General features: G+C 46.1%; 1 protein-coding gene across 1 annotated transcript; it reads right to left on the minus strand.

Annotated features, from left to right (window-relative positions):
- Window positions 1–105: 105 nt before the first annotated feature.
- Window positions 106–21366, minus strand: LOC101280641 (ubiquinol-cytochrome-c reductase complex assembly factor 2). Its single transcript, XM_004267722.4, has 4 exons — window positions 21193–21366; window positions 3960–4034; window positions 3052–3121; window positions 106–286 (listed from the first exon to the last, which is right to left on the minus strand). The coding sequence occupies exons 1-4, from the start codon at window positions 21328–21330 to the stop codon at window positions 159–161; spliced, it is 411 nt and encodes a 136-aa protein (XP_004267770.1). The 5' UTR covers window positions 21331–21366; the 3' UTR covers window positions 106–158.
- Window positions 21367–24981: the final 3615 nt, after the last annotated feature.

Below are 24981 nucleotides of genomic sequence, written 5' to 3' on the forward strand. Positions count from 1 at the left end.
GGCGGGCGGATGCTCAACTGGCGTCCCTCCTCAGGCCAGAGCTTTCTTTACAGCAACAAGGGCTTCCTTTCTTGTGAAGGCCAGATGAGATTCCCGAACTACAAGGAAAGTGAAATCAGGGCATTTTATTGATAATGGCAACGTCCACGACTTTACGCTTAGGTATGTGGGCGTGTTAAGGCCCGAGCCCAGGCCTTATGCTTCTCCTCGGGATCCCTGGGGGCAAACTTCTCCTGCAGTTTCTTCCACATGCCTTTATTCATCTCCTTAAACTCTTCCAAGGTATCTGCAAAAGGAGAAGACAACGAAAAAAGGCTGAAGTCTAAAATGATTACACAGGTTGGCCCCACAGGGCTTTCGCCACACAGGCATGTCTCGCTTTTCACAGTATGTTCCTAAGAAAGGGAAGTGTAGCCCCAACTTCTGATCAGCAAATCAGGCAGGGTAACAGACAAATAAATGCAAGTGTGGATGAGCACTTGTGTACCAGAGACCGTCCTTACAGTGGCCTCTGTTCACATCCAATTATCATTCACCATCTAAGCAGGGCCCTCTCCGCTCTGCTCCACGTGAGCAAAGAAAAGGCGCTGTAGCATCAGCTACACAACGCACAGGCCCAGAGGCTTATCTCAAAACTTGGCCTGAGCCACACAGACCTTACTGTCCATTTTACAGATGTGGAAACTTGAGGCAGAGTGAGGTTAAGGAACTTGAGCAGGCTACACGGCTAGGAAGTGGTGGAGCTGGGATTTGACCCCAGACACTTGGGTCCACCCCACGCTGTGGAGTTGAGCAGGCACCCGGGAGGGAGCTGGACCTGGGCCCCCATCCCTGCCCACCATTTCCACACTGGGTCCCCTCAAGCAATCAGTTAACTCTCTGAGCCTCGGGTTCCTCATCTGCAAAGTGGAGATCAAAACACCTGCCTCAAAAGTTGTGAGTCTTAAAGTAAATAATGGAGGTGACGTACCTGGCACCTGGCCCACACTCAAGAAAACGTAGCCATCTTCACAGGCGTGAAGGCAGCGGGAGCTGGTGGGAGCCAGTGGGGCCTCTGTTTAAAAACATACATCCACCCCTCCCCCCTCCCCCCTAAAGGCAGGGTTTCTCAGTGACATTTGAGGCCAGTGACATTTGGAGCCAGATAATTCTTTGTTGTGGGGCTGACCTGGCACTGCAGGAGCATCTTGGCCTCTACCCACTAGATGTCAGTAGCAAACTGCCCTTTCCCCCGCAAGCTGTGACAACTAAAGTGGTCTCCAGACATTGCCACAGGTCCCTGGGGGACAAAATCGCTCCCGGGTTGAGAACCACTGGTATAAAGTCTGTCCAGGGCTAAAGTTCTATGATACCTAATTTTACTTGTATTTTAAGTTTAGATTTTCACATTATTTAAATTTCATAGCCTGGATTTTCATCTCTTAATAAAACTTCTGGAGAAAAAGAATAGCTTTTCTGAACAAAAAGGTAACTTACATCATCTATTAACATTTATTGTCAGTGGGCTCTTGACTAAATTAGGACATGCACTGTACCCCGGCCAGCATTCCACCCTGGGACTTTTCCAGAAGTCCAGCTTCCTTCGTGGGGCACAAAACGGATGCCGAGGCCTCCTTCAGAGACTCCTGGGACCCCAAGCCAGGATGGACACACTCGGGACCTAGACTGCGGCCACATTTCTGACTTGCCAGGCCCTCAAATCCTCATGACAAACACTGCAAGGTGTCCTGCCCTGTCAGAGGAAACACTCAGTAAGCTTATTCCACAGAGTCACAACAAAAATAAGAGGCTTGCTGTGAAAGCAAATTATCAGCTAATTTCCTAAGGCTGAACTCCCAGCCACGACAAGCTGCAGCACAGGCCAGTGGTGGGGAGTCGTACATCTCCCCCTCCTTGGCTATGGCCCGTTGTCTCCGAACTCAGACGTCCCGAAGTTAACCAAGAGGCAGAGGCTGAGCCTCTGGAACTTCTTTCCATTCTAATTTCAAGTTCAAACTTTGCTCAAACTCTTCGGGGTCCTCACAATGACACTGTGCATCGATGCTGGTAATTACATGAGCCCAGGGACATGGGGGTACCATTTGTTTATATATATGTGTATGTGGGTGTGTATACACACACACATACACACTTTAAAAAAAATTGCCAATAAAGTGATTCTGCCTGGCCAAAATATCTCTACCCCAGTTTTCCAGAGAGTAAATATAAAAATAGTATCAGTCAACATACAATAGCAGATGACACCACCAGGTTTTAATCTGTTGAGAAGGTTAAGAGTTTTCTGGAAGCCTAAATTCTCAAACCTTAGTTGCTGAAGGCTGCCAGAGGAATAGGAAAGAGAAATTTCTAGAGTACCAGGAGGCAATGTTTCAGGGCCGTGCCCTCCCAGAAAAGGTTAGCCTATTTTTATATGTGGTATCCTTGGCAATAAAAATAATTTTCCAGAACCTGCCTGTTTCAACCCAGGCTTCCCCTGCCACCACCCGCCACGTCCCCCTTCAGTGACAATGGAGATGGGGAAGTAAGGAGGGGCCGGGCTAGACAGGGTTTTTCCTTTCTTGTTAATCGGTCTATCAAGGACTCCAAACCATACCTAGTTAAACCCATATCTAACCCACAGACCACGTCCCCTGGGTCAGATAACTCTTAGGCGGATATCCCCATACACGTCTATTGAATGGCTTTTTGTTTTAATTAAAACCCTCATGTTTATAAAGCCCCCTTAGGGCCATAAAGATAAAATTATTTTCCTTCCATCCTGATTTCAACTACTTCCATTTGGCAAATACATATTCCCCTGTTCCCTGCTGCCCAGCCTTGAATTTAAAAGCTCTAAAGATGGATTTGCTTTTTTTAAATAATGCCTTTGACCTTCTCCATGTTCTGTGGCCAAAAAAGCATGAGCCCTGTAGCTTCAGAATTTCCTGTGGGCTATTCCACAAGACTTTCCATCAGGCAAAACTGTCTTATTAGACAATTCCCCTTGGCCGCTCAAACACAAAGACTCATTTGCAAACCAACCAGAAAGGGCAGCAGCTGTGCTTTCCATACCTGTGGACAGGATCAGTTTGTATTCTTCCAGGGACAGACCACTGAAGCTTGTGTCTCTGGGGCGAGGGTACTGGTCACACGGGGCAGAGGGGAAGAGAGAGGGAGGGGAGAGAAGATTAGTTCTGCAGCACACCCGGGACTAGATGATCCTGGACAGAAGCCACGCTCTAACTGCAGTTCACAGGCCATGGGTGTCTGGAGGCCAGAAGGAGAAGCGCAACGCCACCTGGAGGCCAAACCAGTCCGGTCTGGAGAGGCGGCTCTGACGTGAACACGCACCTGAACCCTCTGGAAAATGCAGGCTGGGCCTCGGGAGCCTGGGTGGGGCCTATGATTCTGCATTTCTAACCAGCCCCCGGGTGGTGCCCATGCTGCTGCTCACAGACCACACTTTGAGCAGTGAGGATTTAGAAGAAATCCCCTCTTCATACAGACTAGGCATTTGGCCGTGTAAATCTGTGGTTACTGAGCACATTTCTCAAGCCTGGGGAAAAAACACACTAAACGGAATTTGGCAGCAATCATGTCAGGGCCGAGCAGAGGTCCAGCTTTGTCTGACAGGACTTTCCCAGTCACCCCATCTTTATCACCGGAGCGTGGGGAAGACCAGTTCTGTCAGAGGGGGTGGGAAAATATGTGTGAGATCCAAGAGTTGTCAGATACACCCGGAAGCATCCACTGGCATATAAAACACATGGCTTTTCTTCAAAATTAAAAACGGCTTTCATTTAGGTGACCTAAAAGCCTCTACCAGGTGCCTTAGTCGGCTTGGTTGAAATTACTGGTTACATTTGAAAGTAGCAAAACCACAATTCTTTACAGAACATCGTATAATCAGATTTCACTCACTCTTATTGGTCATCTCCAGTCGGAGGGCTGGGGACAACACAAAAGACTGGCCCACTCACCTTGTGTTTGTAGTAGTTTGCATGGAGCCGTGCTAAGCTCTCGTACATCTGATCACAGGCCTCAGGCTCTGAAACCTGAAAAACAAAACCTCCAAGAAAGTGAGCAAATGAGCCCTGCCCCCACACGGGTCTGTACCGTATGCCTCCAGGAAGGACAGGAAGCAGGCCTGCAGCTCAGAGCTGGCTTCTCTGACCACAGGTCCCACGGTCAGAAATCACCTTTTTGGAATAATGGCTCCACCTCAGCAGCTCCCCAACCTGCAGGAAAACTCAACTGGCAAACAAACATTTGCTGAACACCTGTGACTTGTGAACCAGCAAGCCACCGCGGTGGGAGGCACTGCGGTAAAAACACAACACTCCAGGAGTGCTAGGGGCAATGTGGGCCACAAGAAGTCAGAGGAGGTCAGCGGATCATGGACGTGAGACTAAGCTGGTTTCTGAAGGATGCACAGGAGCTGGGGAGAGTGGAGGGGGCCTTCCTGGTGGGGGCGGTTGCATGAGCAGGGCAGAGGAGGCAGGGATGCTATCTATACCTATGCCTCACACCAGACCATCTGGCTGAGGGCCTGAACATGCAGGTAAAAGAGCCTGGGTGGGAGAAAAAGAAAGAGCTTTTTGAATTAAACCTTCAATATGAAATGTATTAAATAAAGATTCTTTTATGAAAGGAAAAAAAATCATCTGAGCTTTCATCTGTGGTAAGTGGGGAGCTGTTGAATTTTACAAGGAAAGAAACATGAAGAAAGTAGTATTTTAGGATGAAACAGGTGAACTGAGGAGAACCAAGAGGGAGAATCCAGTTAGGTCCTGTTAGGAAGCCTTGCAAATAGAAAGGGGAAAAGAAAGCAATACTCCGGATGGCCCTGCTGGAAGTTCCAGGGAACGCGGGCAACATGCAGATGAGAGGTGGGTTTTTCCCTCTCATACCTCTTAGAAAGTTTTCCCTTCCTTCTGCCTTTGCCACTATTTAGCTACAGTTCCTTATATTATTCTGCCAAGAATTCTGAAAGCTCCCCAGGATGAAACTTTCTCTTCAATGTTTTTTCCCAGAATTCAAATGATGGATTTTTCCAACTTAAATCCTTTCTCGAAGAAGGCAGAGCATAAATACATCAGTAGTTAAGCATTTTAATAGGCAGCTCCACTTCTGCCTCCGTGTGCATGTCAAATAAGGTCCCCACTTTACAGCAAACAAAAAAGACAATCCTGTCATTGAGTTCCACTCAATCCATCCCCAGGTTCAGGCCACCCATCATGAGAACGCCCAGGTAGCCACATCAGAAGAGAAAGGGTGATGGGCTGAGGAGGCAGCCAGTGTTTGTTGACTAATGATCAAAGGCATTATTTGAGTGCACTGGGGCTAAAGGCTGAAAAAGAAGAACGGATATTAACACATGAGTCTGACTCCCTATCGGGCGGCGCTTCCAAGGAAAGTCCAGCTGGAACATAATTCTGCAGCATACACTTTGGGGGAAAGCGTTTTGAATGTTCTGTCTTCAGCAGGGCATGCAAAACTAAGAGCTAACCAGACGATAGACGAACAGAAGGCACAAGATGCAAAAGGAAAAAGAGGGTAACACCAGCCAAACTTTTAAAGAATATTATGTAGATTATCAAAAGATAATTGTGCATTTCATCATTTGCTTGCCCTCTTCATACCTGTACAGATGTGTCTGCTTATAAATTTAAGAGAACCTACAGTGTGCCCAGCCCATGTAAGAGCAGGTGTGCATAGCTGTGGGGAGCTGTGGAGTCCAACTGCCTGCATTTGGATCTCATCCCTTACCAGCTAAGGGGTACTGGGCAAATCACTCCATCTCCCAATGCCCCCAACACTTAAAAAAAAATTTCCCACTTTTCCTTTATCCTTCTCTATATCTATATATACATAATATTTCAGTATGTTTCCTAAGAACGACATTCTCTCATATAACCACAGTTCCATGACCAAATTCAGGACATTTAACATTGATACAACACTTCTATCTGTTCCATTGTCCATATTCCAACTCTGTCAATTGTCTCAGTAAAACTCTTTATAGCAAAAAACAGTCCTTTAGGCCCAGGATCGCCTCCTGCACTACCTGTCACATTTCTTTCTCCTTGCAGCCAGGACACCTCCTCGGCCTTTGTCTTCCCAGCATTGACATTTTTGAAACATACTGCCCAACTTAACTTTTCTTTTAAAAGAAAAGATAATAATTGTCCCTATTTCTGAGGGCGATGTGAGGATAAGTAAGGTAATGCCTGGACTGCTCTGAATTCAGGGCCAGGAACACTGATGAATGTGAGGGATTAGTCTTGGTTACTATTAGTAGTAAATAGTTATAGTAAACACAGGCCTTTACTGCACTAACTACAAGGCGAAAGAAGACTTCAGGACGATCCCGGTGACAGCGGAATGAGGGGTGCGTGGAGGGCCCCTGACACCATCAGCGGAGCCAATGAAGCCCTGCCAAGGGTCACGGCGAGGGTGGGCGGAAGTTACCAGTAGGACGTGGGGCTCTCCAGGCACAGGACCAGCTCATGCACACGCCCAGGGGACAGCAATTAGGACACATCAGCGGATCAGTGCTGCTGGTGTGACTGCCGGGTATGGCTGGAGGTGAAGTGATGGATGGAAAATCACCGAAGCTTCACTCTGTCCCTGACTGGACCTCCGGCCCTGAGCTTGATGGCTCTCAGTGGTCCCCAAGTGTTTCATGATCAGCTTGGTGGGGATCACGCACTGACCCTTGGTCTCTGCTGAGCGAGTGGCTCTCTGCAGCACCTGTCCTCCACCTGATGGCCGTGCAACCCGACCTTCCCCTCCCACCACCACCGACCACCCTCCCAACCCAGCTCTTAATTAAGAAAGGCATTCACAGCACTGCCTCTGCCCAGCGCCTCTCTCCCGGGCTCCCTCACTGCCGGCAGACCACCAACACATCGCGTCCTCACCAGACCCGCGCTCCCACCAGATCCTCACCTTCAGAGATGCTGCCAAAAGGAGTCCCCTCCTGCCTTTCCTCCAAATCTAACGGTGAGAGCTGGCCGGAGGGCTGCTCAGCCACCTCCGTCTGTACCCTCGGTGGGGCGAGCAGGGTGTCTCCTTCCTGCTCAGCTTTTCCCACCTCCGACAGAAAAGTAGGGCAGAGGGGAGGGACACAGAGAGAGAGGATGGGGTCACCGTACAGAGCATTACTCAAAAACCAAAGTGACCCTCTGTGTTCCCTGAACCTCTCAAAAGTCCTTCAGTATTAAAGAGACAGTCTCCCAGATACTTTCCATAAAGCCTGGAGCCTCAAAGAATAATCTGAGAAGCACCTATAAATAACAAATCACCAAAAAAGGACCTTGTCACCCAATTTCTCATCTGAGGTCAGAAGGTGTCTGTACGAGGCTGTAAAAGTAGCTCAGTGGAGGTGATGAGAGTTTGAGGTACGGCAACTTCAAGCCAAGTTATTACTGCCTAAGCCAGTTCTGGGTTCCTAGTCACACCCAATCCAAGCTCAGCAATTACAAAATTGTCTTATTTACTACTTAAAAGTACATCAATAGAAATACTTGTCTAATTCCGGAAGCCTCACCACATACCTACATCCTACACTCTATTCACAGACTCCAGCGCAAACATCGCTGAATTTTGAAATACACAGTTTTCCCGATGAAGTGTACTGTGCACTTTTAGAAATATTCTTATATACAAGCTTTAAACTACCTGATTTTGCATTCACACCTAATGAGATTATGGACATTTTAGGACTAATAGCAAAGCTGGGTTTAAAAAAGGCAGCAGTGGGATATTATGAAAAATTCAGCTCTGCTCCCTAAATTTGAATAAAATAGATGTTCAAGTGACAAAGTGTCCTTTTCGGCTCTCTTTTGGCTCCTTTTGCATTTCCCCTGCTCAGTCGTCAGTAAATTTCTCTTTACCATATTAAACTTTTATACATACAAATCTACATCACTGCCGCAGGCACTGATTTTGATTTTCAAAATTGAATTTTGGGTGGTACAGTGGCCCCTATTCCAGTCACACAAAGGGATGCATAAGCACTTTTGGGAACGTGTTGCAAATTGCTTTGCTAATTAAGGTACAGCTGGATTCAGTCCAGAAGGATCTATGAGGAAAGGTTTTCATGACTTGGTAATGAACTTCTGAAATGAGTTCATTCCATTATGGGAGTCTATTCCCTTGAATTCAACTGAAAATCTATTTCTTGAGCATCTACTATGTAGAGAGCTCTGCTAGGCGGCTGTGAGGGGACATAAAGACTCAGCCTCGGCTCCAGAGAAGTTGGCAATCAAGCTGAGACAAGAAGATACACACACATGGAAAATAAAAAATGACCAGGACAGAGTGTAACTGAGTGCCAAGAGTTACAGGAGATCAGGAGCAGGAGCTAGTTACCAGGCCTGGCTCACATGGCAGGTGTGGTTCCCTTACAGGGCAGGTTTGCGTTTCACTGCAGTGACAGGTCACAGAGTGATGGGGAGTCAGAGTCTCTCACTTTGAGGAGTGTAGACTTCAGAGCTGGGCAGAATGGGGATCAGAGGAGGGACTGGGAGGAAGAGGCATGAAAAGGCAGGGGGACAAGGATGGTCCAGGCAGGCAGGGTCTTAAGCTGCGCCAAGGAGTGCTTCAAGGCCTGGGAAGCCACCAGATTCTTGACAAGTTCTGTGTCTGGGCTTTGGTCCACAGTGCACTAGGTTCTCAAAGGTTAAGAACCTGGGAGCAGAGATCAAGATGGCAGAATAGAAGGACGTGGAGCTCACGTCCTCCCACAAATACATGAAAGACACATCTACATGTTGAAAAATTCTCACAGAATACCCACTGAACACTGGCAGAAGATCTCATACAACCAAAGCTGCAAGAAAGATCACCACATAACCAGATAGGATGAAAGAAAAAAAAAAAAGCAGGAATCAGGACGGGACCTGTGCCCCGGGAGGGAGCTTTCAAAGGGGAAAGGTTCCTTTACCCTGGGAACCCCCTTCACTGACTGGGAGGTCCACTGGACAGATAGGGAGCCTCAGAGGAGAGCACAGCAGCCGGCCTGTGGCAGGCAGGACAGAGGGAGACCAGCACAGACAGTCCACGCTACCTTGCTGCACTTCCCAGCCCAAGACACATGCCTGCTGGTGTGCGGAGCGGCTGGGGGCTGGAACTTCGGCTTCAGAGGACTCACTCTGGCTGCGCAGAGACAGCCTGAAGTGCTTGGAGTGTGGTCCGGGGCGAGGCTGGGGGTGCTGTGTGCAGGATGGAGCCCAGGTCTACTGTCAACGTGCGTGTGAAGCGGGCGGGGCGTAACCCCACCACAGCGGCCTCATTCTCTGGGTGCTCACGGCAGGCACGGCTCCGCCATTATGAGCTCTGGGAGCACACAAGCGCCAGTGGGTTGCCAACACGCAGAGGTAGGGCTGAAATCTGAACCGATTCCTGGCGGGTGCGTGACTTCAGCAAATTCACGCCAGCGGCAGCGTCTACAGGACATCTGAGCTGATTACTGGCACTCCCCCAGCTGAGGCAGGTCTAGGGCCAGCAAAAACAAACTTTGTGGGCACGCACACGCAGAAGCACGGCTGATATCTGAGCTGATTACTGGTATTCCCACAGCAGAGGTGGGGCCGAAGGCAGTGTCAACAACAGTGTACTTTTTGAGCACGCACACCAGGTGACAGGAGATGTTACAGAGTGCATGTCCGGGCAGACAACTCCTGGGGAGGAATACACAGCAGCTCCTTTCGCAGTGGGAGCGCTCCTGTCCCACCTACCTCACACCACAGTTTAGGACCGGATCTGGGGGCTTCTACTTCAACAACTGGGGAGCAGACCCTGCCCCTGATAGGGCTGTGACAACCACAGAGCAAAGAGGAGGCCCTGTCCAACATCCAGTGCAGGCTCTGGTCCCCACAACAATCACACCCCCTATCAAGGGGAGAAGGGCCAGCACACCCTGAGGAAAGACATGGCAGGCATCCACACCAAAAACAGCCTTTGCACCAAAAATATTAGACTCACACAGGCTACACAGGGGTGTTTCCACGTAAAAACAGCCCTCCATGACCACAGTAGATAATGTTTCCCCTAAATTCATAGAGTCAGAGTAATATAAGTAAAATGAAAAAGCAGAGGAACCACTCCCAATTATAAGAACAAGAGAAATCCCCTAAAAAAACAAACAATGAAACAGACCTCTCCAGTCTACCAGACGCTGAGTTCAAAAAGAAGGTAACAAAAATGCTGAAGGAGCTAAGAAAAGCCATCGACAGCAATGCAGATCACTGCAACTAAGAACTATAGAGGAGGCAATCAAAATCAGACAACTTAATTGCCGAGATGAAAACTGAGCTAAAGGCAATATATAGAAAACTAAATAATGCAAAATGAATTAGTGATTTGGAAGACAAAATAATGGAAATCACCCAATCAGAACGGCAGACAAAAAGACAAATGAAAAAAAAAAATGAAAGCAATATAAAAGACCTATGGGACACAAAGCGTGCCAATCTAGGCATAATAAGGATCCCAGAAGAAGAAAGAGAAAAGGGAATTGAAAATGTATTTAAAGAAATTATGGCTGAAAATTTCCCAAACCTAAAGAAGGAAACAAATATTGAGGTACAGGAAGCACAGAGGGTCCCAAACAAGATGAACCCAAGCAGACCTACACCAAGACATATCATAATTAAAATGGCAAAAGTTAAAAAGAGAGGATTTTAAAGGCAGCAAGAGAAAAACAAAGAGTAAGTTACAAGGGAACCCCCATAAGGCTATCAGCTGATTTCTCTATAGAAACTTTGCAGGCCAGAAGGGAGTAGCAAGATATATTCAAAGTCCTGAAAGGGAGAAACCTGCAACCTATGATACTCTACCCAGCAAGATTATCATTTATAATAGAAGGAGAGATAATGAATTTCTCACACAAGCAAAAACTAAAAGAATACAGCAATACTAGACCTAACCTAAAAAGAATACTGAAAGGTCTTCTCTAAATAGAAAAGAAGAAAGAATCTATAGGAAAGGGAAAATCACAATAGGAAAAGCAAATATATGAAAGGATTGTAGATCACTTAAATAAACCAGAACATACATTAAAAAAAAAAAAAATCAAAAAAAATTTGTGGAAGCAATTATAACTACAATGAATGGCAAAAGGATAAACATGAAAATGTAAAATAGGACATCAGAATCAAATTGTTCTTACTTGGGAGAGGGGAGTAAGAAAATGTAGATTTTTTGGAATGTGTTTAAGCTTATATGACTACCAGTCTAAAGCAAGCAGATACAGTAATGGGTTAACATACTTGAAAACCAGGGAAACCACAAATCAAAAACATACAACAGATTCACAAAAAACAAAAAGAAGAGAACTCAAGTGTAATACAAATGAAAACCATCAAACCACAAAAGGAAAAACAAAAAGAAAGGAACAAAGAAGAAATACAAAATCAACTGGAAAACCAGATTTAAAATGGCAATAAATACATACCTGTCAATAATTACCTTAAATGTCAATGGACTATATGCTCTGACCAAAAGACATAGAATGGCAGATTGGATAATAAAACAAGAGCCTACAACACGCTGCCTACAAAAGACCCACTTTTGGGCGAAGGACACCCACAGACTGAAAATGAGGGGATGGAAAAAGATATTTCACGCAAACACAAATCACAAGAAGTGGGGGGGTCACAATATCATATCAGACAAAATAGACTTTAAAACAAAGGCCATAGGGACTTCCCTGGTGGCACAGTGGTTAAGAATCCACCTGCCAATGCGGAGGACATGGGTTTGAACCCTGGTCCGGGAAGATCTCACATGCCATGGATCAACTAAGCCCATGAGCCGCAACTACTGAGCCTGCACTCTAGAGCTCAAGAGCCACAACTACTGAGCCTGTGTGCCACAACTACTGAAGCCAGCATGCCCAGAGCCATGCTACGCAACAAGAGAATCCACCGCAATGAGAAGCCCGCACACCACAATGAAGAGTAGTTCCTGCTTGCTGCAACTAGAGAAAGCCCGCGTGCAGCAACGAAGACCCAACGCAGCCAAAAATAAATAAATAAATAAATTTATTTAAAAGAAAAACAAAACCCAAAACAAAGGCCATAAATAAAGAGAGATGCTATATAATGACAAAACAATTGATGCAAGAAGAGGATATTACACTCATTAACATGTATGAACCCAATATATGCTTTAGGAGCCCCTAAATACATAAAACAAATACTAACAGACATAAAGGGAGAAATTGATGGGAATAAAATAAAAGTAGGAGATTTTAACACCCCACTGACATCAACAGACAGATCTTCCAAACAGAAAATCAATAAGGCAACAGAGATCCTAAATGACACAAGAGAACAGTTAGACTTAATTTGGTATTTTCAGGACACTACATCCAAAAAAACCAGAATACACATTCTTTTCAAGTGCACATAGCACATTTTCTAGGGTAGACGACATATTAGGACACAAAACAAGCCTTGATAAATTTAAGAGGACAGAAATTATTTCAAGCATCTTTTCTGACCATAATGGCATGAAACTAGAAGTCAACCACAGAAAGAGAAATGAGAAAAAAAACCGATTACACAGAGACTAAACAAGTTATTAAAAAACCAATTGGTCAATGACGAATTCAAAGAGGAAATTAAAAAATACCTTGAGACAAATGACAATGAAAATACAACCATATAAAATCTATGGGATGCAGCAAAAAGCATTTCTTAGAGGGAAGTTCATAGCAATACAGACCTTCCTCAAAAAAACAAGAAAAATCTCAAATAAACAACCCAACCTACCACTTAAAAGAATTAGAAAAAGAAGAACAAACAAAACCTAAAGTCAGCAGAAGGAAGGAAATAATAAAGATTAGAGAGGAAATAAATAAGATAGAGATTTTAAAAAAAAAGAAAAAAAATCAATAAAACCAAGAGCTGGTTCTTTGAAAGAAAAAAATCAACAAACCTCTGGCTAGGCTCACCAAGAAGAAAAAAGAGGGGACCCAAATAAACTAAGTGAGAAATAACAACTGATACCACAGAAATACAAGAAGCCATAAGAGAATACTATGAACAATTATATGCCAACAAACTGGACAACCCAGAAGAAATGGACAAGTTTCTATAAACATACATCCCACCAAAATTGAATCAAGAAGAAATAGATAATCTGGGGGTTTTCTGGCCACGCTGCATGGCTCACGGGATCTTAGATCCCTGACCAGGGATCGAACCCAGGCCATGGCAGTGAAAGTGCCAAGTCCTAACCACTGGACCGCCAGGGAATTGCCAAGAAGAAATAGATAATTTGAACAGACTGATCACTAGAAGTGAATCTGTAATAAAAAAAAAAACTCCCTGCAAACAAAAGTCCAGGACCAGATGGCTTCACTAGGGAATTCTACCAAACATACAAAGAACTTAAACTGATCCTTCTCAAACTCTTCTTCAAAAGACTGAAGAGAAGGGAACACTCCTAAAGTCATGTTATGAAGCCACCATCACCCTGATACCAAAACCAGACAAAGACACCACCAAAAAAGAAAATCACAGGCCAATATCTTTGATTGATATAGATGTAAAAATTCTCAATAAAATACTAGCAAACCAAATCCAACAACATATAAAAAGGATCATACACCATGATCAGGTTAGATTCATCCCAAGTTAACAAGGATGGCTCAACATATGCAAATCAATCAGTATGACACACCACATAAACAAAGGAAAAGACAAAAACCACATGATCATCTCAACAGATGCAGAAAAAGCATTTGATAAAATTCAACATCCATTCATGATTAAAAACTCTCACCAAAGTGGGTACAGAGGAAACATATCTCAACATAATCAATGCTCTTTTTGACAAAACCACAGCCAGCGTAATACTCAACAGTGAAAAACTGAAAGCCTTCCCACTAAAATCTGGCATGAAACAAGGATGCCTACTCTTACCACTTCTATTCAGCATAATATTGGAAGTCCTAGTCACAGCAATCAGACAAGAAAAAGAAATAAAAGGTATCCGAATTAGAAGGGAAGAGGTAAAAATTGTCATTATATGCAGATGACATGATACTCTATACAGAAAACCCTAAACACTCAACACAAAAACTTTTAAAGCAGATAAATGAATTCAGCAAGGTAGCAGGATACAATATTAACATAAAGAAATCAGTTGCATTTCTCTATATCAGAAAGAGAAAGTTAAAAAAATCCCTATTAAAATCACATCAAAATATATATATATAAAATAAAACCACCCAGGAATAAACCTGACCAAGGAGGTAAAAGACTTATATGCTGAGAACTATAAAACACTGATATAGGAAACTGAAGATGATTCAAAGAAATGGAAAGATATCCCATGCTCTTGCATTGGAAGAATTAAAACTGTTAAATTGGCCATATTATCCAAAGCAATCTACAGATTTAATGTGATCCCTATCAAATTAACCATGACATTTTTCACAGAACTAGAATAAATAATCCTAAAATTTATATGGAACCACAAAAGACCCAGAATTCCAAAGCAATGCTGGGGAAAAGGAACAAAGCTGGAGGCATAACCCTCCCTGACTTCAGACAATACTACAAAGCTACAGTAAACAAAATAGCATGGTACTGGCACAAAAACAGACATACAGATCAATGAAACAGAATAGAGAGCCCAGAAATAAGTCCACACACCTACAGTCAATTACTCTTCGACAAAGGTGGAAGAATATACAATGGAGAAAAGACATTCTCTTCAGCAAGTGGTGTTGGGAAAGCTGGAGAGCCTCATGTAAATCAATGAAGTTAGAACACTCCCCACAACATACACAAAAATAAACTCAAAATGGCTTAAAGACTTAAATATAAGACATGACACTATAAACTCCTAGAAGAGAGAACACAGGCAAAACATTCTGACATAAATCATACAAATGTTTTCTTAGGTCAGTCTCCCAAGGCAAAAGAAATGAAAGAAAAAATAAACAAATGGGACCTAATCAAACTTAAAAGCTTTTGCACAGCAAAGGAAACCATAAACAAAACAAAAAGACAACCTATGGACTGGGAGAAAATATTTGCAAACATTGCAACTGACAAGGGCTTAATTTCCAAAATATACAAACAGCTCATACACCTCAACAACAAAACCAACAACCCAATCGAAAAATGGGCAGAAGACCTAAATAGACATTTCTCCAAAGAAGAAATACAGATGGCCAATAGGCACATGAAAAGATGCTCAACATTACTAATTATTAGAGAAATGCAAATCGAAACTACAACGAGGGGTCACCTCACACCAGTCAGAATGGCCATCATCAAAAAGTCTACAAATAGGGCTTCCCTGGTGGCGCAGTGGTTGAGAGTCCGCCTGCCGATGCAGGGGACACGGATTCGTGCCCCGGTCCAGGAAGATCCCACATGCCACGGAGGGGCTGGGCCCGTGAGCCATTGCCACTGAGTCTGCGTGTCCGGAGCCTGTGCTCCGCAACGGGAGAGGCCACAGCAGTGAGAGGCCCGCGTACCGCAAAAAAAAAAAAAAAAAAAAAAAAAAGTCTACAAATAACAAATGCTGGAGAGTGTGTGGAGAAAAGGGAACCTTCCTACTCTGCTGGTGGGAATGTAAATTGGTACAGCCACTATGGAGAACAGTAGGAAGGTTCCTTAAAATACTAAAAATAGAATTGCCGTATGATCAAGCAATCCCACTCCAGGGCATATATCTGGAAAAGACTAGAACTCTAATTAGAAAAGATACATGCACCCCAATGTTCATAGCAGCACTATTTACAATAGCCAAGACATGGAAGCAACCTAAATGCCTGTCGACAGATGAATGGATAAAGAAGATGTGGTACATAGATATAATGGGATGTTACTCAGCCATAAAAAAAGAATGAAGTAATGCCATTTGCAGCAACATGGATAGACTTGGAGATTATCATACTAAGTGAAATAAATCAGAGAAAGACAAATATCATATAACTTATTTGTGGAATCTAAAAAATGATACAAATGAACTTATTTACAAAACAGAAACAGACTCACCTACATAGAAAACAATCTTATGGTTACCAAAGGGGAGGCAGGGGAGGGATAAATTAGGAATTTGGGATTAACAGATACACACTAATATATATAAAATAAACAACAAGGACCTACTGTATAGCACAGGGAACTATATTCATTATTTTATAATAACTTATAATGGAAAAGAATCTGAAAAAGAACATATATATAGTATATACATATATAGTTTATATATAGTATAAAGGGGGTAACAGGTAACATCTTACAGAAAAATCTGAATGAACTTTTTGGCCAACCCAATATAACTGAATCGCTTTGTTGTACACCTGAAACTAACACAACACTATAAATCAAATATACTTAAAAAAAAAAAAAGAACCATTTACATTATGACCAATTTGGGAGGCAATGAGAAGAAGCCCTCATTGGGGCTGGGGCACACGCTGGAGTGTGGTGAGGCGGCGGGACACAGGCTGGATTAGACAACAGTGAAGGCCTCACAAAGCTGCATTACTCCAGAAGGCAACAGGCAGACCCAAAGATCTCTAAGTGGTAACCCACTGAAAGTGGTGGATAATCTAGCCCTCCAGGAGGAGCACCTACATCTCTAAACATGCCTAGAAAACTGCCATGCCTTGGTCTAAACACTACCTTAACTCCCTCCAGCTCCATCCGGAACTGGGGGAGAAAAAGAGATGGAGATGCCTGCATTCCCTCTCTGACATGATTCTCCTCACAATGGCTGTTTTGCAGTGGGCTCAATATTACAACTAAAAATCACATAATCTGGGCTTCCCTGGTGGCGCAGTGGTTAAGAGTCCGCCTGCAAACGCAGGGGACACGGGTTCGTGCCCCGGTCCGGGAAGATCCCACATGCCGTAGTGTGCCTGGGTCCGTGAGCCATGGCCGCTGGGCCTGCGTGTCCGGAGCCTGTGCTCCACAACAGGAGAGGCCACAACAGTGACAGGACCACTTACCGAAAAAAAAAAAAATCACATAATCTGTTCTCAGGCCCTTCCTCAATAACTGGACTTCAGAGGACCCACACACGGGGATGGGTAACGCTGGATGGCATCACCACTGCCAACACACACAGGTCTACAACCCGCCACACTGAGCCACAGACCAGGCCCCGACTGGATGACTGAGAAAACAGAATCACAGAAAACCTTTGAATTCCCCTCTGAGGAGTTGGACGTATCACGTACATTACTGCCAATCCAAGACAAAGTTCAACTCCTTTCAAACGGGGCCGATATTATTTCAACCTGGGTATTTAATACAAGAACTCCCTGGTGGGCGAGCCCCTTCCTGGGTGGCTCCTCAGAGCTGTGCCCTGCGCTGGATAAGTGGGTGCTGCCACGGACCTTTTAGGAAGCTGCCTGTGCATCTCATGAACTCATTAGAAGAGTTTGCACCTTCCCCTGTACTTAAGTCAACAGTTACTGTTGTTTTGCCACCTTCCTCCGTGTTGTGATTCTTTTATTAAGCTCTTGGGGCTGCAGGGAACATGCGTTCTCTTAGGGAAGCTGAACTGAAAGGGGGCAAAATCCATAAACATTAGCTTTAAAAAACTGCACAATAGGATAGAGGGTGTAAGAGGTGTTTAGTGTGTTTCTGCTTCCCACCTCCTTCTTGGTGGGTTTAGGTGGACTGTGAGACTCCCCAAAGGGCAATCTGTGGTGGAATAAATGGAGGCAGTTATTTTTGTACCCTGGTTTCAAGTCTGAATGATTAATTTGCTTTCTAGTGGTTCTGGCTTTTCTGTGCTGGTGTCCCACCTGAGGACCATCTTTCTCCCCATCCACACTGGGTAGGTAGGGGCTGGGCCAAAGAAAAGCAGGTGGGTAAACAGAAGGATGTTTAATTCTTTGCCAAAACTGTCCATGGTCCAAAGAGGTCTTGAGCAGGAAGTGAGGGGAAGGGAGGGCTTGAAGTTCACGGAACAAGAGGCCTTTCTAACAAGAAGAAATAACTTGGGAGGAATGGGAGCTGAGGATAGTTCAGGCACAAAGAAGACAACGCTCACTTGTCTTGCCATTTAACTCCTGGGGAACCCCGAATAAGTTGTTTTTCTTTTCAGATTTTGTTTCTTCACCTGTAAAATGGGAACAGCGATGGTGACCTCAACTCAGCTGCACTAAGGAATAGACTAAATGAGACCATGCATGCAAGTGTGTCATGCACGCGTTCAGCGTTATTGTTCAGATGCAGGAAGCCACAAGGCTGAGAGCAGGACTGCCTGCTCCTCTCCTCTACAGGAACAAACACGCAGCGGAGGAGAGCTGCCTCCCCCTCTAGTCCTGTCTTTCTGGCACATGGCATAACCGAGGGGGAGCTCCGCATCGATCAGTTGACTGGGTCGAGTGCCTGCCCCTGGCTGCCAGCTTTCTCAAGTTCTTTATAAATGATCCGGGGGTGTCAGTGGGAGTGACTCACAGCACTGTTCTCAATTCCAGCAAGGGACTGCTCCTTCTAAAAATTACCACCAAGATTTACTAAGCCCAGGTGCATTCTTGGACGACATCAGGATGAGGTACCACAACGGTGGTCCTGAGTCATGTGCCTGCTGCCATCATGATGCACTGGTTCACTCTACCAGGGATGCACTCATGAGCTGCTCTGGAACCATCAACCGAGCCATGACTTGCATCTGCAGCCATGACTCAAATTCGTGTGGGCCTTCTACTCATCAGAACTATCTGCCTAGGTGATGACAAAAGATGACAACTGCAAAAGAGAAAGCTCTACCCTCCTTTTCTGGCTCCTCTTACACTAACAGTCAAGCAGGTGAATGTCATACTCTCACCTCCCCAGGGATCTAGCCTCTGTCAGCTTCTCTGCTGGCTGGTTTCACCATTCGAATTTCATTAAAGCAAGTCACGTGTCTGTCCAACTGTAGGCTCCTTGGTGGTAAGGACCAGGTTATGTCCCTCTTCTGTAGTTCCTGCAGTTCCCCACACAGAGTAAGCTCACAAATTAATTCTCACCACTCAGGGCACAGACATATTCCCTTCTCACTCTTCACTACTTCTCTCCATCTAGTTCTGCTACATCTGCAACTATATTCAAATGATTTTTGTCTCATGAGCCATAACCAATCATTTATTTACCCATTCATTCAGACATTTACCGAGTGTCTTTTATGTGCCAGGAACTATGCTAGACACTGTGGGGAGAAAGATAAAAATAGCACCGTCTCTATTCTCAGGAAGCTCACACTGAAAATGTGAAGGGAGCATAGCCCTAGAAAGTCTATGGGCTATGGGATTTGCAGAGTTGGGACTATGACTCTTGCCTTCAAGATCTTTATACTACGGGCCAGTGAAGACCACTGTAAGAAGTGTGAAGGCCCTCAGTGTTGTGTGGCACCCCAAACCCCCCCAACAAAGCCCTGAGCCAGACACTCCGTCCATGCCCACCACCCAGTCAGCACTTGGTTTCAATGATGCCACTGGGCATGTTGTCCTTGCTCCATTAGGTGGGCTGCTTTGGGTCTGGGTTGGGCTAAGTTGCCAAAAAGCCATGTTCCTGCTTTGACAGGTTGTGGCCAAATTTCGCAAAAGTCATTTCTTCAGGCTGTGTGTGTATGTGTCACATCTCATGTGTCTGACCTCTTGCCTGAGCCCCAGGCTCAAATATCCCACTGTCTACTTTGACATTTCCACTTGGAAGTAAATCCACTTTGCATCTCAAGTTTAACATGTCTTAACACCAAACTAAAGCTGTTCTTCCCACACCCCACCTGTTCCTCATCTCGTCTTCCCCATCTCAGTAAACTGCACCACCTTGCACCGAGTTGCTCAGGCCAAAACAATCTAGGTGTTATCCTTGGTTCCTCTTTCCCTTTATCCTATATCCAATACGTCAGCAAGTCCTGTTGATGCAACCTTCACATTGCAACCCCAAAGTGGCCACTTCCATCTCCTGTGCTGCCATCTTCATCCAAGCCACCACCATTTCCTGCCTGGGCTACCAGAGTGACTGTTTCTATTCTTGCCTCCCTATAATCCATTCACTGGTACAGCCAGAGTGATTTTTAAAAAAAACAGTAAACTAGGTCACATCAGCCCCCTGACTAAACCTCCCCAGAGGCTTCTCACTGGTCTTATGATAAAATCCAACCCCTAACCAGAGCCTGCCTATAAAACCCTACCGTGCCTGACTCCTGTCCTCCTCTGACTCAACTCTCAGAAAACGGCATTTCACTCACTACCCTTCAGCCACTTGGGCTTTCTTTCTGCTTCCTGCCTCAGGACCATTGCACTGCCTGAAAGAACACCAAGTGTTCATTGTTGGCTCATCGTCTTCCCTTAGGTCTCATCTATGTGTCACCTCCTCAGTAAGCCTTTATCTATCATAACTAGTATTACCCTTTTACCATGCTCCTCTATTTCGTATCCATCATAGTACTTCTCTGCACTGCCCTATGTGTGTCTACTTGCTTATTGTGTCCTGAACTAGGACGTAAACTTAAATTTCATGTGGGCAGGACCTCATCTAATTAACTACTGTCTCCCCAGCAACCGGAACAGTTCCTGGCACATGGTGGGTGTTCCGTAAGTTTGTGCTGTACGAATGAACAAATCCCAGAAGTGCAGCACCAACCTGGAGGACAGCAAGAACACAGGTCTACTACTCACACACATGGGCACGGGGTGAGGACTCAAACCTGCCGCACGGGCTTACAAGGGCCCAGGAAGCACACCAAGGCTTAGCGGGGACCCTGCATAGGTCCTTGGGCATCAGCTCAATCACTGCACAACACTTCGAGGTAATGGCATCGTGTCAGGGGAGCAATAAGCCTATGACTGTCACCACCTAGGACTGGTGTTGTGGGACTCAACCCTGGCTGCACCCTGAATCATCGAGAGCTTTTAAAAACACTGAGGGCAAGGCCTCACCCCCCGAGATTCTGATTCAATAAGGTCGTATGGTCCCAGGTATCCAGATTTTTAAAAAGCCCCTCAGGAACCTCCAACGCGCAGCCAGGTGAAAGTACTGAGTAGCGGATAGGATCACCGCTCTCCGCAGTTTCCCCGGGCGTTAAGAGGGTCCCCGGGTACGCGCGGCCAGGGAGGAAAGGCGCGCGCAAGCGCGGGGCCCCGCCGCCAGCCCGCTCGTGGGCCCCGCCCTGCCTCCTCCTTTCCTCCCCTCGCCCCAACCGCCTCCCCGCCGCAGGCGGACCCCACAGTCTGGTCACCTGGGTGTTCTCTCCCTCCCGAAAGGCCTGCGCTACCCGCTGCCGCAGATAAGCGCCCAAGTCCCGGCCTCTTTTGGTCTCGTCCACTGGCCATTCCTCACAGAGTCTAAGAAAGCGCCTGTAGCGGCTAGCCGCCATTTTGGGCCCTGCTTGTCTCCACCCCTGAGGGAGGAGTCGGCGGGGACAGGTGGAGCTTGCGCACTAAGCATCGCCGGCTTCCCGAAGAGGTGGGGTGGGAGGGAGGAGTGAGCATGCGCCACTTGGCCGGCGCCTTGCCGCTTTCCGGGCGGGGTCGCTGCTCCCCTGTCTCTGCAGGGCCGACTGATTCAGTCTTCGTCCTCCTGGAACCAGCCCGGTTCCCAGGGGCAAGTCAGTCGTGGAGTACACCGGGGATAGCTTGCTTCTCTTTTTCAGTGACTGCACAAGCTCCAGACTAAAAAACCCTCCTCTGAGACCTCTGCTAATTGCATAAGCGACTACATTTGCATGTAAATACAAGTGGTTATTCGATGAAGATGTGTTTGAACTTAATCACGTAGCATGCACACGTGGTTCGCAGCCCCCCTCCCCTTTCTCACAGTCCCTGTACCTGTCGCTACCATTTGGTGATCTGCCACAATTCCTTCTTTAGTGCTACTCAGCTCTGTCCCTCTTTCCCCAGCTTCTTTCAGTATCCTTTGGAGCGCCCCCTCCCCAAGCCAGCTACTTTTCCCTGCTTGAGCAACGTCATCTGGGTTGATTCAGCCTGGAAAAACTTGTCTTACCAAGCCTTCTCTTCTACATCTCCAGCTGCATATCATGTGGGATGCTCTGATTTTTCTTTTCAAAAGATACCCCCACCTTCCAGATTTTCCTTAAGAAAGTCTCAGCCCCCTTTTGCATCTTTACTGCCTGAATTTAGCCAGGACCATCCTGTGCACACACTTGGCTTCCCGCAAACCTCTTCCTTCTCACCTTGCCTAATTCATAAGTCCAGGAGACTCCTGCCCTGAGTCAGGAAGTGAATACATAACCAAAACACAAAGTTAAAAGTGACAAGGGCTTTCATTGAAGTGTTAGGGAATACTAGGAGTTTGGAGAAAGAACTAGTACTTCTAGATGTTCAGGAGATAAGGAGGTGGAAGATCAGGGATTGCTTCCGAAGGAGATAGCATTTGGGCTGGGCCTTGAGGATGGTTAGAATTTGGATAAGTGGGAATGGAGGGACATCCCTTCCATAGCAAGAGCCAGGCCTGGGGCAGAATGGGAGAGTGGAAGAGGGAGGAGGAAAAATCAGTGGGTGGTTTTAACAGAGAACAGCTCTGAACTGTCTGAAGTCCTTAAGGGTAAAGACCTATGAATGAGAACCTTTGGGGACCCAGGGTGTGTGATGCCCACTTGAGGTGAGTTCAGGGGGAGTGGAAAACAAGGTGCTCAAGGGCACCCCCAACGCATTCCCAGCCCAACAGTACCTACCTGCTTCACTCTCACCACAGCTGTATTTGTAATGGGGAAGAACAAATCTGAGTCCATGTTGGATCTGTTTCTTTTACTTTAACCTTTGTATCTATTGCTTTTGCTACAAGAGTGTTGCCTATAGCCTGAGATATACAGGATAGCCCATTCTCAAGGCTCTGACCTTTAAAGGTATAACACTTTCCATTCATACAGAGATAAAAAGTTGCAGAACAGAGAATACCATTTGTCTTGTTGGAGGTTTACAGGAGCATTACTACTGGACCGATGTGGACTGCTGCAAGAACAAAGGATTCCGGCACCAAGAAGTTTGCAGCAACCGACCACACCCATTTTAGTATAAAAGAAGCCTGAATTCTAACTCTGGGAAGGTGGTTCTTTGGGACACTACTTCATGATCTTCTCAGTCTGCGGGCTTTCTGAATGAAGTCACTGTTCCATGCCCCAACAACTCGTCTCTCGATTTATTGGCCTGTCGTGCAGTGAGCTTGGACTGGGTAACATATTTATAACCACATAGTTTTGATGGCTGTCCGGAGGCCCAAAGAGGAGGGTTATATCTATTTACTATCAGTATCAAGCTCCAGGCACCTAGGGCTGTGCTGGGTGCCCCAAGGCCTTGTCGGTCTGCCTGAGGCCCCATCACAGCTGTGGCTTTGAAGAGCACCTGGCTGGCCAACAGGTGTCTTGGGAGGCAGGGACAGAGGTCCCTCTGTCTTCAGCAAGAGAAAGAGTAACATGGCTTTCACCTAACTTGAGGCACAAGCGGAAGCACAAGGAGAGGTTGAGAAGAACAAGTGGAGCAGGGGAAACCCGAACCAGTGCCTCTGTCTAAGGCTCTCCTTTCCCCAGCACAGCATCTTCCGGATCAGCCTGTGGTCGCCCACCTCTCTTCCCCCCACTGCAGGCTTGTCTGACTTGATGGTTCAGTAGTGAGGCTGTGGAGGCTGATAGACGTGGGTTGGAATGTGGACTCGCTCATTCATCCAGAACTATCTATACAATTTGTGGGGGCCCAATGAAAAATGAAAATGTGAAGCTCCTTATTAAAAATTATGAAAAAGTTCAAGACAGTAACAGCAGAGCATTAACCCGGGGGCGAGGGGCGGGGGGTTGCCTTCAGATCACAAACGCACGAAGCCAGCCCTGAGCTCCTTCCACGTGGTGGACAAAACAGGTGAGGGCCCTGATCCCACGGGTTTTACATTTAAGTGGGAGGAAACAGACGACAACCAAGCAAACATACCATAACAATAACAATAATCATCGTAATGCTTTATACGTATTCAGTCCTTCAGTAAATGAACAAGATAATTTCATATGTGATAAGTGCCAGGGAGGGGTCAAGTCAGGGTGCTACATCCACAGTGATGGGGTGGGGGTGGGGCCCGGGTGGCCTGGAGGCGCTTGTGTTTGAGAGAGACCTGAGTCACAAGAGGGGCAAAAGCGACTTCCAGGTAGAGCGGCAGCAAAGGCAAAGGCGTTTGGAGCAGCCAAACTTGGGTGGGCTATTTAATCACTCTGAGCCTCAGCTCGTCATCTTAAAATGGGAATTATAATGATAAATTGACACGTACTGAGTGTTTGCTGTGTGCCTGGCACTGTTCTAAAGGCCTTCCTATTGACTCATTTGGTCCTCACAATGGATCTCAGAGAAAAGTACCACTTTTATCCCCATTTTACAGAGTTGGAAACTGAGGCACAGAAAGGACAAGGACTTGCCGAGGTCACCGGGTGGGTAAGTGGCAGAGCCTGGACCTGGACCCCAGCGGACTGACTCCAGAGCCCGTGCACTTACCCCTCCATCAGATGCCTCTTCAGGCCTCCGCGCAGCATTATCATTGTGAACTGCATGCATGGTGTGTTTCTGTATTTTTCCAGGGGGCACTGCGGGCATCTCTGGCCTTGTTTTACCTTGTCACCCCCGCCCCCCCATGCCTGCGGGTGATTGGAGCCTGAGTCTGGGCTCACTGGCTTGTCAGTCACCGGGTGCCATTCTGTGCACGTTAATAGGCGTCGCCTGGAATGTGGCTTGGCAGTGCCAGCCCCTCCGGAAGTCGATGACCATGTTAACACCCACCTGCTGACTGTCGCTCATTCCACACTGAATGCAGCCTCCCCTGGCTCCTTGAAAAACTCCAGCGGGGCTGCACCTCCCGATCCATTTAGGATGGGTATCTGGGCTTTATGGAGCCCTACCAGCTCTTTATAGAAACCAGGCACCATCAGGGGGAGGAGAGTGGAGGGAGGGAGCGCTGCTTCAGTTTTTCAAATTATAATGATCCCAGTCATTGAAACACCGAATCGCACATTTAAATCGCTTGAAAGTAAAAA

The sequence above is a fragment of the Orcinus orca genome, chromosome 10 (assembly GCF_937001465.1).
Source record: "Orcinus orca chromosome 10, mOrcOrc1.1, whole genome shotgun sequence".
In the NCBI taxonomy this organism is placed as follows: domain Eukaryota; kingdom Metazoa; phylum Chordata; class Mammalia; order Artiodactyla; family Delphinidae; genus Orcinus; species Orcinus orca.

Coding starts and splice junctions, on each gene's coding strand:
- LOC101280641 (XM_004267722.4), bottom strand. CDS start 21,330: ATGGCGGCTAGCCGCTACAGGCGCTTTCTTAGACTCTGTGAGGAATGG. Junction 4,035..21,192: donor GGGAGGGAGAGAACACCCAG/GTGACCAGACTG, acceptor TTTGTTTTTCAG/GTTTCAGAGCCTGAGGCCTG. Junction 287..3,051: donor CAAACTGATCCTGTCCACAG/GTATGGAAAGCA, acceptor CTCCTTTTGCAG/ATACCTTGGAAGAGTTTAAG.